The following is a 25,546-nucleotide window of genomic DNA, read 5'->3' on the forward strand; positions in this document are numbered from 1 at the left end:
AATGCTAATGACAGCTTGCTGTTAAAAATAGACAGTACATTTGGCACAGAAATAAGGTCTGGGGAAACTTTCTTTCCCTGATCAGTGGAAATGTCCTCTGTGTAAATCATGTGGGGAGAAAGCATGATGTCCCTATGGAATTTAGTCCCTCCAGCTGGGGAAATCGCAAACAGCAAGTCACAGCTTGCCACCCGAACCCTGGCTTACAAATAGGCTCTGCGGTCCAGCGTCCCCAAAGGGTTATCGTACCTCCTGCAGGGGCAAAGGGTGCAAGATGGAGACAGGACCTTTTTCTTTTCCTTTCTCCCTGTCGGATGTCAGTGGGTGCAATATGGGGTTTTGGTGTGCTTCCAGCTACGCCTGGCTGCAGGGAGTGGGGGCATTTTGGCGGGGGGCAGCGCCGTGGGGCCCCCGGCACTGCTGGCTCCCACTCCTCTCTCAGCAGCTGCTCTGCTGGCCAACGGGCTTTATCCTAGATGGGCTTTTCCTAATCTCTAAGTGAAATTTCCCTGGCTGCACTTTAAGCCCATTACTTGTCACATCCCTAGAGAGAATTATTTATTCCCTTCCCTTTTTCATAGTTAAAAATGTTATGTCTGGTAAGTCTCCTTTCCTCTAGACTAAACAGCTCAATTGCTCCATGTTTTCTCTTACATTAAGATTTCCAAGGCTTCTGGCCACTCTTGTTGCTCCACTCTTGTCTCTACCGAGTAGGTCCACTTCTCTCTTATAGTCTAGTGCCAAAAAGCCAACCACACAGCTGAGACCTTGCTGAGTAGCCTGGCAGAGTCCCCTTGCACATCTCGCAGGTAAGTTTTCCTGCTTGCACATCCTGGTAGGGCCCTTGTCTTTTTTCACAACAGAAGGGCCCCATGGACTCATGTGGTCAGTTGGTCCCTAACTTATATTTTGTACAACCCCTTCTTCTGCCCATGCACATATTGCTATTGAATTGTGTCCTATATTTTAGGCCATTTCTCTAATTCATTATAAATGTTGAATACTGCTCCTGTCCTACAACACACTTGCAGCCCCTCCTGGATAACTGTGGCCTACAAATAGAAGAGGACATCCTTTATTCCATTGGTGATCCTCTATTCTACTATCCAAGTGGTTAATGACAATATTTTAACAACATCAAACCCAAGACAGAATCCCATGAAGCGCTAATAAATGCAGTCCTTCAGCTGGACAGTAAACCACTAATGACCACTCTCACAGTATGTTTTTCCAACAAGTTTCGCATTTATTTTCATAGCAGTTTATCTAAACAGTGTTTCCTAAATGCTGTGAGAATGCTTTTCAGTTTGTAGCCCCAATGGTGAATACCAGAGACGAGATTTGCAGGGATGGTTCAAGTCTGTTAGTAGGCTGCCTTATATAAGTGGAAAACAGATAACCTTCCAAGCACACAGGTGCTACATCAACCAGTGTTTATCAAATACTCAATAGAGTTTTCTTCATTTCATCCAGCACTGACGGGGCTGCTGTGATACAAGGGCTGGTCTTCTCACTTCCTTTTAATTCCTGGGTGAAGTATTGTGAAAGTGTCAGTTCTTGTGGTAATTTGGTTACACAAGGATGCCCTAAAATCAGAGACACATACTCGCAAAGTCTAGCCGCACCATCAAAACCCCCTAGGTGTGGCAAATGATGCCTGGGAGCAACCCATCTGCAAAGCTGCGCTGGACTCCTGCTGTCAGCCCTGGCCACGTTGGCGCTCCCCTCCCTCGGACAAGAGGCAGTATTTTTGCTCGCAGGCGATGTCCTACGATCCTCAGCATTCCTGGGGCTGGATCTGCCCTGGGAATAGTTTCATGGCGCATTATGGAAGAGCTTGCCCATCCCTCCCAAGCCACACAGAGGATATGTCATTCAGCTTCTAATAAAATAGCCTAAAGCGCATCTGCTCCTCTGCACCATTCATCCCGCCTGGAGCAGGGACCCAGTCTGCCACCTGTGGGCCAGTGAGTTTCCCAGGCATGGGAGTTATTGAGAGCAGGGATCTCCCCGTCAACAGCAGCAGAGACCATGGCAGACTCCAAGACCTCCTACTCTCAAGGCTGAATGTCTGCCAGTCTCCAACAGGTCCTTGCACTGGGGCTCTTCTGGCCCTGGAACATTTTGCATTGAAAGCACACAGATACATGGTTAGAAAGGGTGCTCACCGCACTAGAAAGGGCTCCTTTTAGGAGGGACGATGTTAACTTTCCTGTGAGAAGTTTTCAGTCACAGACAGGGAAGTGCTTTAGAAGTGAAGATGTGACACAAGTCTGCTGGTATAGGCTCAAGTCAGGAGACTGGCAGCTGCCACTCTTTCACTGCAGAAGCACTGTGTTTTTTCTGGCCCCTAAACTTGTACGAGACACAAGCCCTGCTCAACAGAGATTACAAATCTAATTTTGAACATTATTTTCCAGCATTTTGCTTGAAAGGTAGGTTCAAGTAGGGCAGCATCTTCTTCTTGCTGCCAAAAGTTCTTACACACTGCGCTCTAGCCAACAAATGCTGCCTTCATTTGGCAAAAAAGGACCCAGTTTTCATGGAGGACCAGACAAGAAAGCCCAGTCTGAGTCTTTGCGAGTTGAAAATGAACTAAAAAGGCTGACAATTATAAGCTTAGCCAGGGAAATTCCAAAAACCTGAAAAAATAATCTAGTAAATACAATTTATTTATTTCATACATAATCAAGAGAAGGTTCTTACCTTGGGAAAAAAAAATTCCCAATGGGAAGTCTTTCATAGATCCACAGTGCTTCTCATTATTATATGATCTTAGGAGTTGAGTTGGCTCTACTGAGTCAAAAAGGAACAAAAAGGTCCAGAAGGGTTTCCAGCAGATGTAGATTGTAATAGAAAATGTGGCTGGGAGTCTAGATAAAAAGCCCTAGTTTGAGAAAAGTAAAACTGATTCCTTATTTACAGGCTTTAGCATTTTCTGGGACCAAACCCATTACTTGATAATTCTAGACTGCAACTTAAACTGGGGTTATAACAGTCAGAAGTCAGGAATCACAATTGAAGATTTACCCACAGTGGCATGTTTCATTAGCAGGAAACATAAAGAATACATATTTTATGACCTGTCACATATTTGAGTCATGTGTCATGTTTTATCTTTAGATGTTGAAGTTATCTGACAGCTCTAAAGTAGAAGGAAGCAAAACAGAAAAGTTTTTTGCTGGTATCATACTTTCAGACAAATTTAACAGGTAATAGTCTACAACAAGCAATTAAAACACATTGGTCTCGTCTTACAGAACAAATTCTGTTCCATGAGGCCTGACGGAAATGCATCTCACAAAATTTGCTATTTTTATATAAGAAGACAGCACAAACTAAACTTTCACTGCATGAAAAAAAAGCTGAAATACTGCTAGTTAGCAATGTGCAGATGAATATTGATTTTGGCACCTTACACAACAGGGAAGCAGAAAGATCTACCTGCAAAGCCTCAACGCTTGTCTTCTGCTGGGGTCCAGCTACTGAGTCCTTGGACACCAGAGGCAGTGGAACAACAGACCTGTATAGGAATGTACCTGTATTGAAGATACTGTATATCTGTTGTGCAGATAAAAAGCACAGCAAAGGAAGGAGATTAGATCATATAAAGAGGAGGAAAGGATGAAGATGAAATGCCTGTGCAGTTACCTACAGGTTTAGAAATGTCACAACTGCTCATGCTATTTTTTTTTTCCAAGTTCCAACTCTGAATCACATGTTGCACTTGAATCTCGGCTTTCAAAAAAAAAAAAAAAAAAGCCCTTCTGTTCCTCATAATTGCAAAAAAAAAACCCCTAGCTCTCAGGAAACATGAGGCAAGTAAGAACGAAATCAGACTTTTCAGAAGCTCTTGTTTGTACGTCTCCCTGGTTTGCAAAGTTTGTGGCTCATTAAGGCTTTCTGAAAAACAAGGATTTCATTTCATGAGCAGTGTTGACAGGATGGGTCTCTCTCTCTTCTGGTATGGAACAAGAAAGGAGGTGTTTTCATTTTTATTTGGTTCCGTAGGTAGTTAGTCTAAAAGAGCCAGTTTCCAAAGTAGCCAAGACCTTGTTTATCAGAGCATTTTCTTTCATTTTCCACATCCCCCTAGAATAACTCCTTTGATGTGATAAAAATAAGAAGCACCTGAGAGAACTTCAGTCTCAACAAACTGGCATTTTGCACTGAAAATCCCTTCAATATAAAGTTCCTACCAGCAATACCAGGAAAGCTGGGGAGAGTGAAAAAATCTGAATGATGGCATTTTTTCCTGTCTCCAAGCAGTCGATAACCTGAGACTTTGAGAAACACCTCAGAGAAGAAAGAGGAGGGACACACTGTGCTGCAGGGGCCATAGGAATGACCACCAAGCTCAACTGCAGGGTTCGGTGACCCATCACTTTGGGGATACCATGAAACAAACACATTTACTTAACTACAACCATGGCTGATGATTTTCGTAGTGATGCCGAGATCGAGCGAGCCACCGCACCGCCACAGATGCTTGGTCCGTGGCACCGGGTGCTCAGCAGCGTGTCCCAGAGACAGCCCAAGACGGGTGCTCGGCCACCCATCCCTGCTCTGCACAGCAGCGGCTCAACTGCCTTGTCAGGCACATCAGAAAAAAAGGAGATTTTTCTTCTTCCTTGAGTTTCTGCTTATTTTTAAATTTGCTGGGACTGAAGCAGCAGCTTGTCTTGGCCCGGCTGCAGGGACTTTGCCACCAGCAATCCACGTCCCTGCAGTTGCAGAAACCCAGGCAGCCTTTGCTCTTCCCCAGGACTGGGGTGATCTGAGAGGATGTGACCGCTAGAAAAGGACTCCAAATGAGGAGATGTTTCAGTGTCTGAAGCGATGAAATATTTAATCCCTGCTCTCTCTGGGATATGCATCATCACAGATTTATTTATCTGCCGCTCACTGACAGCAGTGGCTGACAAGGACGATGACAGCTGACATACATTAACCCAGCCACACAACACAAGCTATCACTCCAGAGCAGAAATCCATCATTATTATTTAAGCACCAAGCAGGTGTCTCAGTTGGCGCCGGATACCAAGCGCAGGCAGCACCTGCACTGAAAAATCGACCCTGCTGGGGTCTGTCGGAGGTGAAGGGCTCTCGGCACAACCCTGAGCCCGGGTAGCCCCAGCACGGCCAGCAGCAGCGGCACCGGTCCCTGAGCACCCCGGCACTGAGGGTACACGCAGTGTGCCCTGTGCTCCCACTGCTGACCCTGACAGAGGGAAATGAGAGGGAAGGATGGGCAAAGATCACTTGTTTAGGGGGTGGGAGCCTGAAAGCCTCTATTAGAGCTTTGCTAGAGCTGCGCAGCAGGATAGTGCATTAACCCCCTGTACTAAAGACTGTGGGTGGAGTGGAAGGTGTTATTGCACAGCTCCTCAGGGAGTGCTGCTGTCGATGTGACTGTGCAGACCAGACTTGTTTTCCCTTTGTCTAAGTTTCTTCCTTTTTTTACGGATGAGCTTCATTTCTAAGCAAATCTATATCAGTGTCTTCTTCATCTAATGGGTTGTTCTGAACTATTGCTGTCTCTGAGGAAGGGGTGACTGAGCTTTGACGAATCCTCTTGAAACTGGGTTTTGGTTTAAGACAGTGGGGTGGGGATTTTCCCCCTCCTTGTTAGTGTTTTCCACCAGGCTGGTTGCTTCTTGAGACTGCTCTGCTTTCTCTTGCTGTTACAATGGCATTCTTACATAGAAAAGTGGCACCTACACAAGAATCGCCTTACAGTCATTGGTGGGAATAGCCAAACTAATGGAAAATTGTCCACATGTGTGTGAATCAGGTGTAGGGAGGAAGGGGGAAAGAAGCCACCAAGGGTCTTAAGCCCTGGAACAGATCTTACGCTGTATGAGGTGTGATCCTTTCAGAGGAGGGAATGAGGTGGGCTATTTACAGCACCACATGGATGCCATATCCAGGTGTTAGAGAAGGCTCTGCTGGAGAGCGTGAGCTTGTAGAAAGAGCTGCCCTTCAGACCACTGATGGTCTTCTCACTCCTGGAAGAGACACCAGAGGTTACAAGTGAAGTTCATTCGGTTAAGGCTTCTGTATTCGTGCCTTCATATAGACTGGCCTCAAGGACAGGGCTAGAAAGCCCTGGATGTATTGAGATGCTTACAGGCTGATTACCTGAGGACTTATTTACTTAGTCTCTGTCGTGAGAGCATTGCATACCAGAGCCATCGCCAGGAGGGACTGTGTGCGGGGAGCGTAGCAGCGTGCAGAAATGGGACAGTGGGAAGAGCAGAAAATGGCTGCGAGGTGGCAGTAGGGAGATGAAGGGGTGCTGGGTGCCGAGGGTGCTGTACGGGGAACACCTGTGCCCGCAAGGCCCTGCGGGAAGTGGGAAGAGGTGGGAGCCAACAGCTTCCCTCCAGTGATCGGCTCCCACAGACGGGAGGAAGGCAATGCTAGGAGTGATGCTCTTTTCATTGCCGTCGCCATTTCATATGCGCAGCAGTTGCTAAGCCTCATATGCTCAAAACTGCAGGGCTTGCTGGATACACCAGGTTGTCACCTTCCTGTTCTGACCCAGAGGAGAAGGAGCACAACCAGGACACTGCACCACACCTGTCGTTCAGGGCTGCTGCAGACCAGCCTGCCTTCCTGCACGCTTTTCAGCTGGCGATTTCCTAACGCAGCCCTCCCCTTCCTTCTCTGTGAAGGGTTTTTTTTCTCTGCACTGCTAATCACAGCCTGCCTTCTGTGCTGAAAGCTCTTCAGGGAAGGAATCTCCTCTTTGTCTTTTGCGAGAGTGCACTTAACACTCCTACAGCAACTCAGAAAAATGTTTAAGGGAATAATATAAATTAATAGCAATAATAAATCCTTATGTATTGTCCAAAACCTGCATAAATCGATTTTGCAGCAATCCTGCAGGACAGCTGGAAAGGGAAGATGACTGAAACGATGCCTTCAGGACCATGAGCATCCAACACACTCCTTGCTGCACATCAGACAGGTTTCCATGACAGATGGTAGTCACCAAAAAGCTCACCCTCTCCTTAGACCCTGGCTTTGCCATCTCCCAAATCCAGCCTCTGTTCTAGCTGAATATCACCTAACCCCATAGAGATTTTTTTCAGTAGTTTGACAGGTAACCTCATAGCTTTGGCAATATGGGCCTTAGGCACGACCCCAAATATTCCTATTTGCCTAGAGAGTATATAGCCAGATAATTAATATTCCTGTGCTCAGGTAAGCTAACCATTAAGCTGCAGTTTTGAAGCCTCAGACTAAAGCTTCTCCAGATCATTATATTTCTGTTTCACGTAAACATGTAACTTGGCACCGGTATCTTTCTCAGAGGCAGAAATGGGATCCATGTTCACAGCTCATTAGCAGGTTTTGACTGAGACCCAACGTTACAGCAGCCAACCACTCCGAGAGGCATTTGTGCTCAGGAGGGTGAAGGACCCAAAGCCTTGCCTTGGAAAGCCCCTGCCCCAGATGTGCTCTGGATGAAGCCCTCTGGCTGCGGGACCCTTCCCCTCCATGGCGAGCCCCAGCAACCAGAACCCCGCTCCCAGCCCCAGCTCAACCCACTCATCAAATTTTCCTCTTCCCACCAGCACAAGTCCCTACAGAAAGAAAGTTTGGAAAACTTTTGGAAACCCCTGGATGTGCCTTTGCACAGCAGGGAAGCAGGTAGGATTGGTGCCGTGCTCCCAGGTCACACAGCTTTGGCACTGGTCAAAGAACAGGGAAATTCATTTCACATAAAGAAAAGAAAGTTTAAAAGTTTTTATTATTCTGCAGCATTTAGGGTTCACCAGCATTGACATTTTTTACTATGTTTCCTGAGCCATTTAAACTGAACTTCTTGTAGATGTTTTAGTTATTGTGTTATAATTAAAAATCAGCAAATTATTTCAGGAAATTTAATTCACAGAAATGTCATTTTAACATGCCAGAATGGCCAGAGAACTGTCACGGCCCTCCTCCTTTCTGTTAGGAGGAAAAACTCATTATATAAATTGGGAAATCATTTGGAGAAATCCAGTCTGTTGAAAAAAGAGCAGAGCTCCGTTTCTGTCACACCACTAAAATAAGCCCCATCGTAGCAGTTTCCTTATGCAGAGATCCTGGCTGGCACCTTCAAGAATCTGCTTCAATATCTTGGCTTTCTCCCAGGACCAAACTCCTACTCTTTCTCTGCTGCACAGAAATGCAGGCTCAAACCAACGTAAAGCCTGAGCACCACACTTAAATCGGTGACTGGATCTTCCCAAGCTCGGGCTTGCTCACAGCCCCCACAGCCCACGCTGGCCCTGGGCACTGCCTTCTGCCCTCCCTGATGGCCAAGCCTGGACAAGTAGAGCTTTGTATCAATGTCAGCAAGATTTGTTTTCCCAGGCTGAAGATGTGCCAGCGTCAACTTCTAACATTGCCCAGCACAAGAAAACTCCTGGAAGATACAAAGCTAATCAAGCTAGATATAAATTGTTATTAACAAAATGCAAAAAATATAAGAGTATACAATGACACTGCAAACATTTTCTGGCCAATCTGCCCAGGACCTTATCAAGGTACCTCCACTGACATGGCTGGATTCTCAGAGGGATTCTCAGTGAACAAGTACAGATCAAATTTCGTAACAGTTTTTAAATAAAGACGATGCAGAGCTTTCTGAGCAGTCTGATCATGTGGTTGAAGGCTGATGAAACAAACAAAAATACCTATGGATCCTTTGGGTTCCAGGGGAGAAACTGAAAAAACAGCTCCAGCAAATGTGCAGAATATAAAGAAAGTAAAATATTTTCTCATTGAACAGTTAAAGAACAGGAAGAGTTTAGGAACCGCTGTTCAGGGACTCCTGTTTAGTGACAGCAATTTATTTGACCATCTGGGTAAAGAAAGACTGCAGCAAACCACACAGAGGAAATAAAAATAGATGAACAAGTAACTGATTTTGCTTGACTCAAGCCTACAACTCTGCAGAGCAGGAAGCTACTTCATGTGAAAGACGTTATTGATGAAGGCATTTCAGCCTCTCTCCAGTCCTTCCAACAACATACTAGGTCTCCCATGCCAGCAAAGGCACGTTTTGAGACGTGACTGCCATCCCAAACTTGCCAGAAACATCACCAAGTACAAAAGACAAATTGATGAGCCTTCTGGAAAGGGACCACCAGAGGAAGGAGCGTCTCTGTGATGCTCCACAGTAAAAGAAAACTCTTTAGGAGAAAGAATAGGAGGCTTTTTGCTGTGTTTGTTCATTATGATAAAAATCTTCCTTTTCTTGACAGGCACAGAGCAAATATTGAAACGGAGGAAAACACTGCCCACTGTTCAGCAGAATCTGATCACTACATCTCAGTGTTTCAGAAGCCACCTCGAGCAGGCACACAACCTCCTTCCTTGTTCAGGGCACACTGCGCTGTGGGTGATGGTCGCAGAGGGGTGGTTGTGCCTGCTCGGGAGGTGCGGGGGTGCAGCACCAAGCTGTCCAGCTGAGGGACCTGAAAACTGTTGGTAGCGAGGCATGGGTAGCAGAGCCATCACCCAAGGGAGCCCTGTTTCCATCAGCCCAGACTGGCGCTGGCAGATGACAGGGATGACAGCTACTACTTGCTCCATCCTTGGATAGGTCTCTCTTCCCTCTGCCTGTCACTCTCCTCCTGCCTTTCTCACTGACACATATGCATATGTTGCATTCTTGGAGCCACATTCAAGCCAGAGGAAAGCCACCCGAGCCAGGGATTAGGAAGGGCGGCAGGGAAGCTTGAAGCCTGCCCATATTCAGAGTTTCGGAGCCTGTCACTGCCACTGTGTTATATTTGGGTCTAGTTAAAGAAGGATCTTTCGGAAATAAGAAAATTGTCAGGCTCTGATGAGGTGCCTTCTTTAAGCTGCTCTAACCCCGGTTCTTAGGATTTGCAGTCAAAATTCACCTGCTCCCCCACGCATGGTCTTGCTGAGAAGAGCAGCAAAGCTGACTGCCATACACAGCTTGGCTCATGCCTTCCCACCAGGCTGGCCTGCTCCCTGCATCCCCTACACACAGGCCAGGCAGCCCTTAAGCTGTTGAGCTTCTCTTACTGAGCCCTCCTGGGCTGGGGGTGAAATCTTAGACCCACCTTCTGCAAAGCCATTTGCTCCCCCGTGAAGGCAGTCCTGGTACACAACTGCACGCCCCAACAGGACTAAAAATACCCGTCCTCAAGCTGTGCTCAGGCGAGATCTTTGACAACCTGTTACAAACAACTAATCCAAGGCTGCCTAATAATTTGATATTTCAGGCTGAAGATTATCTTCTATGCGTGGGCAGTAGCTTCTCTCTTTGTGTCTCCATGCATGCTGTTAATCACTCTGTGCAGTATAATTTTAACTCCAGGATTCACACACCTCACTTCATCCATCTCAGACTTAGGCCTCAGGTCTCATCCAGATCTATGGACCCACAGGAGCCAATGGCACTCATCCACCCTGGAAGCCATCCCAAAATTAAATGAGTCACCCCAGGAGGGCCCTGTCCCTCTCCAAGGACTGCCCAGAGCCACACACCCGGTGCCTGACTCTGAGAGAGCTGACATTATGTGAGATGCATCTCCAAGCCCAAACTCCATCTTTTCTCTCCTCCAAAAAAATCTCCTCACCTTTCTCAAGAAGTCAAGACCACAAATGGGTAGACTGTCCTGACACACCCTGGGCTCCAGCCTTAATTTCCAAATACATCTCTCCTTTCATACCTCGGCACAAGGTGGTCAGACTTAATTGCTCAATCCTTTCCTTTTTTTTAAATTAATTTGTCTTGACAACCACAATTTTCTCTGGAGACTTTTGCTTGCTGTGATAACAGCTTCAAAAAACATTCTGTCTGGAGAAATAAAAGAAAACTACCCAGAAAATAATGTTTCCCTGTTGTGTCACTTTTCTCCCCCTCAAAGCACACTGCCTACAACCAAACAGCCTCTGAACTGACAGCCATTGCCTCCTGCCATGTGTCAGTCTCCACATATAGCAACAGAAAAAGGGGGGAAAGCAATGTGAGAATGAATTGGATTTTAAAGCTAGAAGAATTGGCCAGAGTCTGGCAGGAAAGGGCAGGATCTGGCCAGCAGGGCTGTCACTGGGAGCATTAAATCATGCAAGGAGTGTAGCTTGAGGTCTGCCAACGCATTGGGTATTTTCTTGTGAATGACAGTATATGAGTTGTAGATAGCGAAGGGCTGTCCAGCTGTATGTCGTACACAGATACTGGCAACCTGGCAAAATTGATCTGACTAGATCCTTCAGCCTTTTTTCTGTTGCTTCTTGGAAAAGGATGTCTAATAAAATGGCATTCTGTCTGTTCAGTGGTTAACTCTGATCATCATCATCCCTGTCACCCTGAAACCATCCTCTCAGATGCTAGAAATGCCCTTGTGCAGCCATGAACTGAGCCTTCTGCCTGCAAAATAGCCTGGGCCACCTTTTGACAGACATTTAGAAAATTCTTGAATGCTCCTGAAACCATTTCCTATAGCCCTGGAAACATTTCCTACAGCCCTGGAAACACTTCCTACAACCCGTGCCCAGGAGTTCAGCTGCTGCTACTAACAGGGTGCACAAAATACCACCCAGCAGATTGAGTAAGTCCTACCATTCCACTCAGCTCTGGTTTCACAGGGCCTGCATATGGAATCGGTAAAAACCTTGTCATTTTTTATGTGATTCAATTCTATTTTATTGCAAGGAAGTGCTGCAGCAAAAGAGCCAGCTCACACACCCTTCTGCTGAGATAAGCTTCTCCTCTAATGCCATACGGACAAAACCATCACACAATTTCAATCCCAAAGTTTTGTAAAAGTTTTAGTAACTCCTCAAGGTTTGCTGTGTACTCTCTTTAAGCCCTGCCCTCTCAGGCAGTCTTCGGTAGCTGTGAGCGATGGCAGAGCAGGCAGCTGCCAGATCCCATCTGCTGGTTTGCCAGGAGGAGAAGGAAACACACTTAGGCAGCTCTGGTGTGGACAGGTTATTTATCACGTTTTGTTCAGAAGATGCTGAACAGTGAAACACTGAAAGAAAGCTGCTAGCAAAACCGTTGGGGAATTTCTGTCCATTCTTCCTTCCATCTCCATAGGGCAGCCTTGTTCCCTCCTTACTGTCTCTGAACCGCAGTGCAGGGACAGGCACCAGAGAGCACAACTCATTCACCTCCTGGCCACAAGGCTATTTCCAAGATGATCTGTGGACAGCATCTCCAAAACACATGCTAGAGCTTCAGCTTGGATCACCAGGACTCTTAGGAGTTCGGAGAGGACCCGAGTTGGTGCCTTGCTGTTTATTGAGAGCACAGCATTTGCCCTGGGTGGCTCCCCAGGCAATGCATAAGCACCCCCCAATGAGGCCAGGGCAAAGGATGTTCAGTGCATCAAGAGGGAAAAGGTACCCACAGTGGACAGGCAAATGGGAATACACACTTAAAGGCAAGTGGGAGTACACATTATTCCTCTCTCATCACATGAAAAACAAAATCATTCTCTCAGGCCTCTCAAATAGGTTTTGTTTCCTGTTTTAAAGGGAGTGTCTTCAAAGAAATAAGAGAAGATGGGACATTGGCTGTCCCGTGCATCTCGGTATCTACCTGCCTTTCATGCCTTTTACTTACACACATCTGGATATTGCCCAGGCCCTGAATGCATGCTGCTATTTGAATTTTGGGGTGCAGTAGCTGCAAGTGGAGTTTTAACACACTTAGCATTGCACCAGCCCTGACGTAAACAACAAAACCATCTACCTGTGGTTACAGGGAGCCGACCCAGATCATAAGCAGAAAGGCAAGAACTCCAAGCACCTCATTAAAACTGAACTTGTCCAAATTTTTTTGGCCTACTGCCTGGGCAGTGGTGTTATCCAAGGTGCCTCAGCATGTCTGTTCTCAACTGCAGATCTTCAGCAGCAATGTTTCTCTCCTCCATCTCCTCCCATACACCAAACACAGCACCAGCATTCAAGAGAGATAATGCCGCTCTCTAGGCTAGAGGAATACTGTGGAGGAGCTGGGAAGAAATCTCTGGTGCTTCATTAGCCCATGGACTTCTGCCAGCTGATGTGGTTTTGAAGTAGCACCAATTTTGGTGTGACCATGAATGCCAGTTGCTCTTTAGCTCAGTAATTCTGTGTGTTTGGAGACAGCAAAAAAAGATTAAGTCTTGGAAGGGTGTTATTTTCTAGATGCCGGTCAAATAAATGGCAAAGAAAATAGTATAAATATGTCTGGTGACAATTAATGGTGTAAAGTGTTAAGATCGCTGGAGATAATATATATTCTTACCTAGAAGGTCTGCCTTTCTCTATATATTTACTACCCATCTGACTGCCTTTCCAGTAACAGCATGTAAGGGACTATCTGATATTCAGTACGTGCTTTATACCTTGGCAGGGAGCAACTTGGAAATCTCCCCATGATTCATCTTCAAAACAAAGAAATATCAGTGGCCTCTCTCTGAAAATGTACAAAAACCTAAAATGCTGTAAATCCCTCCAGGTTGACTGTACCCCAGCTCTGCGGCCAACAGAAGTGACTCCCCTAACTGAATGGGTCAAATATGAATTATAACCGTGTTGTCAGGATGTCAGCCTAACAGGCAGCCTTTCAGTACTTTAAATAGAGAATTTCACAGCAGAGCACCTATGTGGTTTGGGTAATACAGCTTTCACGGAGACTGCTTTCATTAACTGATTTCTAGGCAACAGCACTAGAAAAGGGTTGTAAGTAGCTCTAAGAAAAGAAACTTCAAGGCATCAAAAGCCTATGATGTGATACAAAGTGGACTGACGGCTGTTGGATGTGAATGACTTATTTCTGCCTGATCAACGAGGCACCTCTGGCATTTATTAAATTTCATTTCCATGTGTATAACACCTGTGTGCAAAATTTGTCAAAAGAACTAATAAAGGTTTTAGTATGTTACGGCTGAAACACTGAGTACTGCTGGAAATCCAATAAGCTTAGTTAAGGATCTGAACACAGGTACATGAAATTATGATTAAAAATAATTGAAAGAAATGGCTTATTCAGTTCTATTAAGTTTAGATTGTTCCTATGAGTATCAGGGCATGTGCTCCTCACCATGCAACTTCGGCTTTCCCTGGATTTCAATTTCACAAACTACAGATTGTTTAAGAGGCTCACAAAACCCCATATCTCACTTAGCAAATAAACAGATTGGTGGCTTAAGCATTTTTTCTTTCTTTTCTTTTATTTAGTAGTGCTACTTACCTATATTAATAATTGCCATATTAATTACAATTAGTACCCATATTAATAAAATACACCAAAATTCCCAACTCAGACCATTTTTAATAGATTTTATTTATCACAGGTACGTGCATTTCTCATCCATTCTTTATCCTTCATTTTTGCTACATGTTTTAAAAGGAGAAAAGAAGCTCATGGAGCTATCAATGGCGAGTTTTCTTTTACAATTGGAAACTACCATCCCCATTGCATACTTGCATCATAAAAAAACATTTTTACCACAGTGAACACTATATTTTGTATTCATTTTCTGACAAAAGCAAAACTGATCCATTTGTCTTCTGCAGGGCCCTCCTTAGCTCACCTTATGCTTCTTGCATAGCTTATTTGCTACTTTCTAGTCTCAGCAACATCAATTAAAAGTGTCTTCTTTGTAAAATATATCTATATCTGGACTACAGATACATGCTGAACACACGTGGGCTCTAACAAGTCAGAAATTTTCTTCCAAAACAACCTTTGCTTGAAATGTGTCCATTTGTTGGAAGTTGGTGGGGGAAGCAGGCACCCAGGGTCGGCAGCAGAAGGGTCAGCCACCACCGGGCTCCCCAGTGGTTGGTACCACCATGCTGAGCTCTCAGGTCTGGGCATCCTGCTCTGGGACATCACTCTCCCTGGCATCTGTGGGTGAACTAGCAGCAGGCCAAGGTCATCATGAGAGTCAAGGTGTGTGGGGAATTGGTGGGAATGGGAGAAGGTGGCTGCTCCATGTAATGCGGGGGGGAAATGAAATATTTCAGTCTTCTTACAGTAACATTTTTAAGAGTTTCTAGTTCTGAAACTCTTAGTTCGCTGTCATTTCACAATGAAATTGATTCTTTTTCTTTTATTTTCACAAAAATCGGGATTTCGACCCCACCCCATCCCTGAGTTCTGCGTTCCAGCAGTCTCCTGCAGAGGCCCCTGTGTTATGATGAGGGGAGTGGGGTTGCAATGAAGGTGGCTGTCCTCTCCCCTAGGCTGTGGGCTTGTAGGACCTCTGACCAGTGACCCTTTCACAGGAGGCAATGGGGAAGCTGCCTGCCAAATGACTTCACGGTTTGGTCTGAGTGCTCCAGGAGCGTTTAGCTAACGGTGAATTTGCGGAGCTCATTTGGTACAAGAGCCTTCTGTTCAATGCCAAACGCTGGAGCAGTCACGTTTTTATATTTGCATGTACATGGGTATTTGTAAATAGACTATCTCATTAAGCCCCCATTCCCACACACTGCCTCCTCCAGCACTGACACAGGGGCAGTCACCTCCAGCGAGGAGGGGGGAGCCTTCGTCCCCCTGCTCGCCGTGCCACCGCAGCCGGTGTCCGCTCTCCTGCGAATACAGCTGTGTTTACAGTATAGGAAACTGGATGGGTGAGAATTAGTTTTTAAGAGAGAGTTTGGGTTGAATACACCTCTGTCCTCACTGGGGTCTGCTCCTTCGAAATCTAACATGAGGTATTATTTTATCTTGTTTACGAATGTGGATTGTGTGCTCAGGGGAGTGAAAGAAATTATTGATACAGAACAGAAATGTCAGGATTTTAACTCAATTCACGTCATTCATCTAGAAAATGTCATTCTTGCCCCATACACGTTGTATCTTTATTTTCATATTGTTCGAACTTCTGATGAAACAATCTCACTATTTTGTCTTCCCGTGTCGATTAGCTGATGAAAACTGATTTTTAAGAATTCCAGATTACAAATCATTGTCATATCTGAAGATTAAACTTGTCATTTTTCATGATAAATGGAAATGCAAATAATGAAGTGTATTAGAATATTGATCAGAGGCTTGCCTTGAGCCAAGCACAGCGTGAACATCTTTATGTTTGCTGGCAGTAAACCAGCTTCTCTCTTCTCTCTGTTTTGCACAGTCCTACTAAGCCAATCCTCACTAGAATGAGCACAAAACAAAACGAATAACAGCTTTTGTACATCAACATTAAAATGGGAAGAAGCTTGGGAAAGGGCCTACGACAGAGAAGAACGCTGACGAGTGCAAAAATGCCTGATGGGTAAGCGCTACCTTCTAAACATAGATCAGCCAGACGTGGAAGTGATTTTCAGAAGAGAAATGCAATCATGGATTACACACCAGCTCATTAGAAACTGTTGCTGAATACAGCATCCAGAAGACATGCATGAAAAGTCACATTTGGGGAATAAATTAAAAGGGGTGTAGTTGTTGCTAGATAAACATATGTAATATATATGCATTGAAGAGGTTTGTAAATGTCATTTTTTTTATTCGGATGGAAAGCAAAAAGCTTTAAAACCTTTCACAGTAGAGAGGCAGTTAAGTCCAGACTATTCCTATCCCAGTAGCCAAGAAGCTGATAGGACATCTCTCTTAAATTAGCATTTATAAATAGACTCTCTGAATGTTTCCATCACCTAGTGGAAAAAGCATAACTTTTACTGCTACATTGCTGCACTTCATTTACTTCACTGTATAATAAGTTGACTAAAACTGTAAAGCTTCTCAATTTTTACTGCATATGTGTTCCAATTAATCTATGTCTGTAACAAACTTAAGACTGAAAAATTATTTCTGACCTATATTCTAGTTCTATGAAGCATATATACTATAAGGTACGTCTGACTGAATATCATAATACTATAATTTCCCAAGACACATAGAATTGTTTGTATTTGAAGCGACAAAATAAAAACACATTCTTTTTTAATAGGAGAATGTAATTTACCCCTTAAATGTAACATACAGCTGCTCACTGCAAGGGCATTTCTATTCTTTTCCTTGTCCTGCCACATAACCGCTGAGTGATACTCTCTGGCCCATGCTAATGCCAATCAGGCGAGGTGATCTAACGAACCCTCCTGGCCTTAAACTCAATACATAAGAGACTAGTAAGCAAATACACATTGCAAATAGCTACGTGAGGGCTGGGTGCGCGGAGCCCCGGGGCACTGATGGGGCTGGTGCTTCCCTCCGCAGGGGCTCGGCGGCTCACTCCCCAAAGGGCACCCTCATTTCCAGAAGCCACTGAGCAGTAAAACAGGGGTGGGCACAGGGTATCAAGAAAGACCTCATAGCAAAAGGCCTGGATACAAAGCACCAGGCACAGAGCGATGGAGGGAAGCAGGGACCCTATCTCCTCTGCTCCTCGCCGGTACCTCCCAGCACGGCACGTGTCTCCTCCCGGCTCAGGACCGAGCAGGAGCACACTGCTCCCCACACTTCTTCCACCCTCTCCTGCGTGTCGCAGCTGAATCCAGCCCAGAATCAACACTGCAACGCTAATTTCTTCAAATTTTTCTAAGCCTGTTGCATGATTCTTTGGCTTTCAGGGGAAGCGGCTAAAATAATAATTCATTGCTAATGCTGATCCCAAATAACATAATACACTGAAGACATGAGTAAAACATGAGTTAAAACTGGTTTTTAACTACTGGATGCACAACACAAGTTATTCCAGAATTTAGTGCATAAATCTCAGAAAATTTATTTTACTTTTGAACAAAAAATTATATTTAAGCAAACTGTCAATAAATAAATACAGGGAATTGGGTAACACTTCTATCTAACTACCAAGGTACCAGTGTGGTGCTGCTTGTGTTAGAGACTGAACACAGACATGGATGTCTGCCAAGTAAATTTATATGTGAATCTGTGCAGCATTTTTTTAAAAAACATGTTGTTTTAATCCAAATCTGCCCTTGTAACTGTGTGTAGGAGACTCCCTGATTTCTACAGGACCAGCATTAGCGCTGGTCAGAAACCCCATCCAAATCAATCAACCACCATAAACGTATTCCCAGTACCTGCTTCTGACCTGAAGGGGATGGAAGGTAAAAATCAAGTAGTTTACACATGATGCTACATAAACTCATTAAGGTCCCACTTCAGACAGGTTTTTAAATCTGTGATTAGTCCAGCCAGTGTCAGCTGGAAAATGCGCATCCTTAAGGGCCGGATGCATTCAGGAGTCCCTGTTAAATGGTGTCTCGGTGAAGCCCGTCCTCATTCATTGCTGTTATTGGCTCACAGCCACATTCTCACCTCAAAAGCCATGAAGGGGTTTGCTATCTGGATGTGCTATCCTATCACCATCTTCGTTTGCTCCTTAGGTTTACCTCTATCCCACATTATTGCAGTTATGGCACTTTGGCTGCGACAGAAATCACCGAAACAGGGTTTCTCTGTATTACATTATTTTGTTACGGACTACTAAGTTTTGCATCATGGTGACTGTGTAATGTAAAAGCCCCTTCTAAATATACATAAACGTTGCAAAGGAAGTATCATCACAAGACCTCGCAACCCTGCCAGGGCAGCTCAGTGAATATGTACCATTTGTACATAGTCAGGAGAGACATACCAGGATGTACATCACTAAATGTTGACTCAGTATGAATAGTATGTTTTATCTTTTTAAATGTTACCACTTTCCCATCCCACTCCACTGTAACTTGTCAATTGTAATTTTTTTTTTAGTCAACAAACTGTAAAGAAAACTGTTGAAATACCTGATTTTCTGTAAAAAGTAATAACAACAATAATTTTTGTTACTTTAAAGTATGCTTGGTATTAAAGTACCTAATAAAGTTCAACAATGAATTTTGTAGCATACTAAAATAAAGTGTGATAGTGCTTTTCTCCAGCTCATCTGTGGTAACAGCTGCTGTTGTTGGGATTAGTGTCCTCCTAAACACAAGCCTGGCCACCTCCTACACACCTGTACCTACACAGATCCCTAAGGTATGTAAAATCCAAGCAAAATCTGATCCCTTAATGAGTGCAGGGATTTATTTGTATGCATGGGTCAAATTCACAGTATAAGAACCTTGATGGTAAGTTATCTTCACCCTCTGGCACCTGACTATATATATATATATGGGCAACAATATAAAGTTCCTGATTACTTTGGTATAAAACTTAGTTTATAGTAAGAGAAAGGAGAGTGTAAATTATTTAGGAGTTAATTATAGTTACATAGACAACTGCCAGGTTTGCAGGATGCTGAAATCCTGTTGATTTTTATAGGCAATGCATTTCAGTTATTCCTAAATAGATTGGAAATCTCAAAGAAGTGATTTGGAGGACACAGCAAAGCTTAGAAATTGATTCCCCTTAATGTCACTGCATGCAATTACACAGGAGCCGCCAGGGGCTGTCAGAGATGTACATCATCCCAGAGCTTACACCAACAAGAGGTAAGTACTTTCTTGTCAAATAGATGCTGTATTTGCCTCCATGATCCTGATGCAGTGCTATCTGCATTTGGAGATGATCTAGAAACGATTGTGACTGGGGTCTAATTATTCTCAAACTCCTGGGGTCTGCTGTATTTCGATCGGAGTAACAGATCAGCTTCCCTCACACCATCCAGCTTCCCCTGTTCTAGGTAGGAAAATGTAATGCTGGAACCAGCAGCTTACTGTCCATTTTCACTCTGCTAGTCTGATGTCCTTCAAACATTTAAAAGTTTTAGTAGTTTCACCTGATTCTCTGAGGATTTGAAATGAAATAAGAATTAGAAAATTTAAAATAAATAAAAAAAATTAAAACAAAACAAAACAAAACAAAACAAAACGGATTTGTCCTGACTAGTTCATACATTGAAAAGCCAGCCATATGCTGAGTACTTTCTGAAGTAGTACCAGAAAGCAACAGGGTTTTTTCCCATGTGCTAAAGTCTAGAGGCTTACACATTTCTCCTTTCCAAGGAGCTCTGCGCAGAAGGGAATGGCTTTGCCTGCTGTTGGAGTAGCTGGCAGTACCTGCACGCATTAGCCTTACCTGCAGCCACTCCACCTTGATCCGTGATCCTCACAGATTAATATTTTGAGGAGACTTTCACAGAAGACCCAAAATTCTGCAAAAAGTAGAACATGTAGTTTAAAAATTCATGCTCTTCCCTCTATATCAAACATTAGTCCTGTGCTGCCAAATACACAAAGCCAAGGCTTGCAGTGATCAGATACTGCCATGAAACTTTCTATTACCCATCTGTCTCTTAAATTTTTGCTTAGCATTACTTCATACTGCCTTCTGAAATGCCTTTTGCATTTTAAAAAGTAAACTGATATATCCTACCCTTCTTCCAGATAGTCTCGTAACACCACTGTGGGCAGTCACACAGCTTTTCCACTTCACAAGGTGACGAGGGAAGTACTGCCTGTGCAAGAGACAAATTTCTGGGGAATAAAGTATAAGGAGGCACGTTGTGCTCATCAGCTCCCAAGAGGAGTTGTGGCCCCTAATTGCCTACAAGACACTAAAAAGCTCCTCTCCTTTTGGAGTGGTTCCAAAAGTTGCTGCAAAACACTTCCTGAGACTACTCATATGAGACCGGCCTCCAAGTCTGAACAGCAGCTCAGTCACCTGGGAAAACAGCCTGGAAGGAAAGATACTCCAAAAAGCTAGGAGCTGGAGCTGAATTTACCTCCACAAACTGGTTTTAAATTAGCATAACAATACGGATTATTACTCCTGATTTTGTCAAGTGCAAGTTAGCTTTATATTAGCCTAATATAGCTGCAAGAATTATTAATAAGGAAAATGATTTATGTATTAATAATTGTTAATAATAATTATTAATCTATTACCTTGCTATTTCTTAGGGAAAAAACTGAAATAAAGATTGTCAAAATCCTATATGCTAGACTGATGTATTTTTTATATGATTACCACATATTTTAAAAAAATATTTCCACAGTTTAACCACAGAAGATGCTCTAGAATGTCAGTTACATTACCAGTTGCACAGACTCAGGATTTCCCCATTGGGTCTTAGTACAGAAAGGTAGGAGTTTTGCTCTGCCATACAAAAGACCAGGCACCTCATTCCTTTGATGTTTCTCAAACATGGCCTTCTTGCAAAATACTGGGCGAAGCACTGGGATGTCAGCACATATGTCAGGATTACGGGTATGCAATTAGCACCTTGATTCTCTTTTATCTGACTTTATGCCAGCACAATGCAAAATTAGTAATGAGCTAGGTGGGAGACATTTAAGTTTGAAAAAGTTCTCCTCTTCATTTGCTTCAATTTTTTTTTTTCCATTAATAAAATGAAATTAGTTGGAGTGATAAGGAATAAAATCATCCAGAAATTCTGAAAGAGCTTCCAGCTTAATACATGCTACCACTGTGGGGTTTTTTTTATTTTATCTGCTGTAATATAATATGAAAATCCTCATTTACAGATTTTAATTAATTTTGCATTAAGTAATGTGAAAATTCTTCAGAAACAAGATACCTTGGGGGTGCCGGCAGCAATGGAGGGGCTTTCCTAGAGCAGCAGCTGGCAATAATGGATATTGAGCATATTTGTGCTGCCATCTAATGGGCGGCCTCTTCGGGGGGTTCTTACTTGGGAATTATTTAAAGCCAGCTTTGCGTTTGTATTCATAGAGATCAAGGTAACAAAACCAGTGCACACGTAACCTGCTGTGCCTCCCAGAAGCAGAGCAAAAATCAAGAGGCGAAACCGTCAGTGTATTAACTCACACTGGACAGCTATCAAGTTTGAGAACTTCTACGTTTTTATTTGGATTTCTGAAGACTGAAGAGAACGAGCTTCATCTCTGTAAATGTGGGTGAAAACTTTGCCTGACATTTTTTAAGCATTTGCCAGAGCTGTGCAGCCCAGCATTTCCCAGGGACAGGTTTCTGCATTTCCCAGAAAGGGCAGACATTAACCCTCTATTTACCCTCTCAAGGAACAAGTGGGTGATGATGACATTGTCTTCCCTCTTAGCATGTGACTTCACTTCAGGCTTTCAGTGATGGTATACATGGCTACTCTCTCAATTCGCTGTAATCACATCACTTATTAGAAAATATTTAGCAGCCTTCTACTTTTTCCAGTTTGTGGATCCCTACAAATTTTCCACATCCCTTTCTAGATTTCGTATACACACATGACCCTATAGAATATAAGAACTTGTTTTTAACAAGTGATCTCCTAAAAGCCATCTGTGCATCCTCAGACTGAAAATCATTGTTCCAGAAACATGCCTTTTGGGACTCAGTGCATTCCTATACCCCCTTTCCCAAGAATTGTTAATTCTCACTGTTTTCTACCCTAGTCCTCCCTTTCTCTCAGTTTTTCCCTACTCAGATGTTCTGTCCAATCCATTGAATCCCTTACCCAGAAAACATGATGCTTAAAGCTGCTGGTTTGGGGGAAAGGGATGGTCTACATTGACCATACAGCTTAACATCAAGTAACTGATAGGAGGACTCTCCATCACCTGAAAAGGCTGGGGGATGCTTTCATGATGGCTAGCTAAGAAGAAACAAATAAACTGTCCATCATAGCTGAAAATCTAAATCCTGCAGAGCAGAATAATTTGGCCTTAGGGCCCTACTCCTGAAGGAACTTGATGACTGAGCAGGGTGAAGACCACCTCTGAGAAATAGGCAGGACACCAAAGCTACAGAAATAGCTCAGGGACTGAGCCCACCCACAGGGCAATGTGAATTATGGAGAGACATAGCAGAAGAGAGGAATCAGGACCAGGAGAGCTGAATGGGAGCCCTGAAGAAGAGAGTCTGCTATTGCCATGCTAGAGAGTCCTTCTGAAATCCCATAGCCTTTCAGACCCACTCTCACCTCCAGCATAAGGGGGGCAGGAGGGCTGTTATCAAGGCTCTGAGTGGTGTTTGGGAGCATGAAATTGAGTGATGTAAGAGCAGAGGTAGGAAGAAAAAAAAAAAGTTAGGTAGCTTAAGTCCAACCCCTGTACCAGAAGATAACCATAACTGGCCAGCATTCCTCCAAATTGCTTTTGTTGAAAGACCAGAGGTTAATGGGGCTGCTGAAATAATGACCCTGAGACAATACTAAACATAGCGCTGATGAGCTATTGTCATGCAATGGGACATTCATAAGCATCTTCAAAGGTGACAGAACATGGAAAATTGTTGGTCCCTAAAGGAACAGGACATCACATTTAGGCCATCCTAGATAGCATTTGCTCTGAGCATCCTAAAATTTGATTAGATTATGGATTACCAGGCTGAAGTCTGGGAGCAGTTAAAGCCCCTCATCCCAGAGGAAGAAAGCAGGGACTCTAGAAGCCATTAACCATGAGCAAAAGTGTGCTGTGAGGGTACAGCAAGACCACCAGGCTGCGGCAAGCATACTAGTAGCAACGTGCCCTTCCTCCCTTGTGAGGCTGTGCAGCCTTCCCACAGTCCCAAAGGGATGTCCCCAGGCCCCTACCACTCCCTGGTAACTCCCAGGGAGTGTCTGGAGAACAGGACCTGGCGGCAGAGCCATCCCACTCGGGCACCACCCGAGGAAAGAAAAGGCTGGGGATGTGGCAAAGCCCAGAGAAGCGAACTGGGGAAAAGTCCAAAGCCAACACTGGAGTTTGGACAGGGTTTGTAGCAGAGAAGCTCCCGAAACGATAAGAAGAGTATCACCACACACGTATGTCCCATGCATTTCATACCAAGGCACCTGACAGTCGTCTCAGAGGCCTTAGACAACGGGCCTCCAAATTGAGTTTAAAATACAATGACATTGCATGTATTTAAAACAACTGCATGACTCTGCCTGCTGCTTTTGCAGGATGGGAGTCACTGCTTCATGTTGGGCTCTGAGGAACTAGCGTGCCAGGCAATATTCTGGTTTGCCCATCAATCTTCATTGGACTGTGCTTCTGTTCTGACAGGGAGGCCACAGCTCCGGCTGTCACCTTACCAAATAAAATATGTGCTTGTATTTCTTCCCCTTTTTGCTGCTTCTCTACCCTTACAGGCTCCTCCAAAGTAGAAGAGCAAAATATTAATAATATCTGTACTCAGCATCCATGAAAATCTCACAAACACAGCATGTTTTACTGCTTTTTGGTGGCATGGGTTTTTTTCCTTTTTACAAGAATTGTGGAGGTATGAAGAGGCTGGTCTAAACTTTTACACACTGGAAAATGCAGGGGAAAATCTCAAAACCTGAGATCCGTGCCTGAGAGGTCTGGAGTCACAGCATTGCAGGAACAGTCATGTTGGAGGGGCCTTGGGAGGCCTCTAGTCTAAACTCTTGCTCCTTGGGGTCAGGGTTTTATGCAGTCTGGTTTTACAAACATCAGTGATGAAGAGTACACGGTGTTTCTGGGCAACCTGCTGCAATGCTTAGTTAGCCTCGTAAATGAGTCAATAATTAAGTAAATATCAACCAGGAGACACTGATACATGATATCAGAGCAGCTGCCATGTGTGTGGATCCACTCTCAAGGGAAACCATTCCAATCTTCTTACAGTACGTTTTCAACTCTTAGGCATGTGCACAGAGGTCAGATTTTAATATATTTATAGTGCTAACTTGTCATTGGTACAGAATTGTATTCTTGCTGTAGTTGGAAGGAACGTATTTCACATAAGCTTGTCCATCCTACCTGTAAGAGCTAAACCCAGAAAGCTTTATTACTGTGTTGAGAAGTAATAAATGTATATAGACCAAAAGAGAAATTATTGGTCTGTTGCCCTCACACTTGTAGCTGTGCTTTCTGCAGAATTCCCCAGCCAGGAAAAGTCAGGTTGAACTAACATGCAGTTACCAGACCCATGCCTGCAACCCAGGCAGTAAATCAAACATCTCTGCCAGCATGCAGTACCTCAGTTTCATGTTGTGTAAAAATGCCAGGTTTTGTGAAAACTGTTCTGTTTTGCAGGGTTAGACTGGAAGATTTGCAACAGGTTATCAATGAAAACTGAAACACATTGTTATGCAAAGCTGCTGTTGAAATCGAGAATGATGTGAAAGAAGCCAAGCACAAGTTCCTTGTGCTTCAATGCAACTTGGTGGATGTAGGAGCACACACGCTGGTTTGGTGGTGTAGAAGATCAGTGTAACAGTCAGTGGTGTCTGCTTCCAGACCATGAATTCTGTTCATCTAGGACCTCTTCTCTGCTGGTGGAGGAAATCTTTCCAGACACAAGGAGAGTACTCAAAATCTGGAGACAACTACGTGGGTGTTATATCATCATAGCCTCTGTTTCTTGCTGGACTTAAGCAATCTCCTGAAGGTGGTAAGTCTTCTTTCCTGTTTCTCTGATCTTGTTGTCCCACTATCCCCCTTCTACTTTCTCAGCAAGCATATTGCCAATTATCGTATTTTTTTAATTGAGAGTTTCTGATAACTGGTGTTATTCTGAAAGCCCAAGTAACTTATTCTGGACTTCTCAATAAAAAGGTAAGGATGTATTATGTTTGTTTTGTTGCTTTTGTTGGTTTTGTTGGGGGCTTTTTCCATTTTTAAAGTGACTTCTGAGCACTCATGGTCATGATGAAAAGCAGGAAAATATGCATATCACGTATTCTAAAGGTCTCTAAG

The 25,546-nt window shown here is 43.9% G+C and overlaps 1 protein-coding gene across 1 annotated transcript in view; it reads left to right on the forward strand.

The window, feature by feature from the left end:
- LHFPL3 (LHFPL tetraspan subfamily member 3) overlaps window positions 1-18,882 on the forward strand; it is a 255,405-nt gene extending 236,523 nt beyond the window's left edge. Inside the window, exon 3 of the mRNA XM_075024808.1 lies at window positions 16,114-18,882. Within this exon, the coding sequence (XP_074880909.1) occupies window positions 16,114-16,142 (29 nt within the window). The 3' untranslated portion in view covers window positions 16,143-18,882. The remainder of the gene's footprint in view (window positions 1-16,113) is intronic.
- The last annotated feature ends 6,664 nt before the right edge of the window (window positions 18,883-25,546 follow it).

This window comes from Buteo buteo, chromosome 4, assembly GCF_964188355.1.
Source record: "Buteo buteo chromosome 4, bButBut1.hap1.1, whole genome shotgun sequence".
NCBI lineage: Eukaryota > Metazoa > Chordata > Aves > Accipitriformes > Accipitridae > Buteo > Buteo buteo.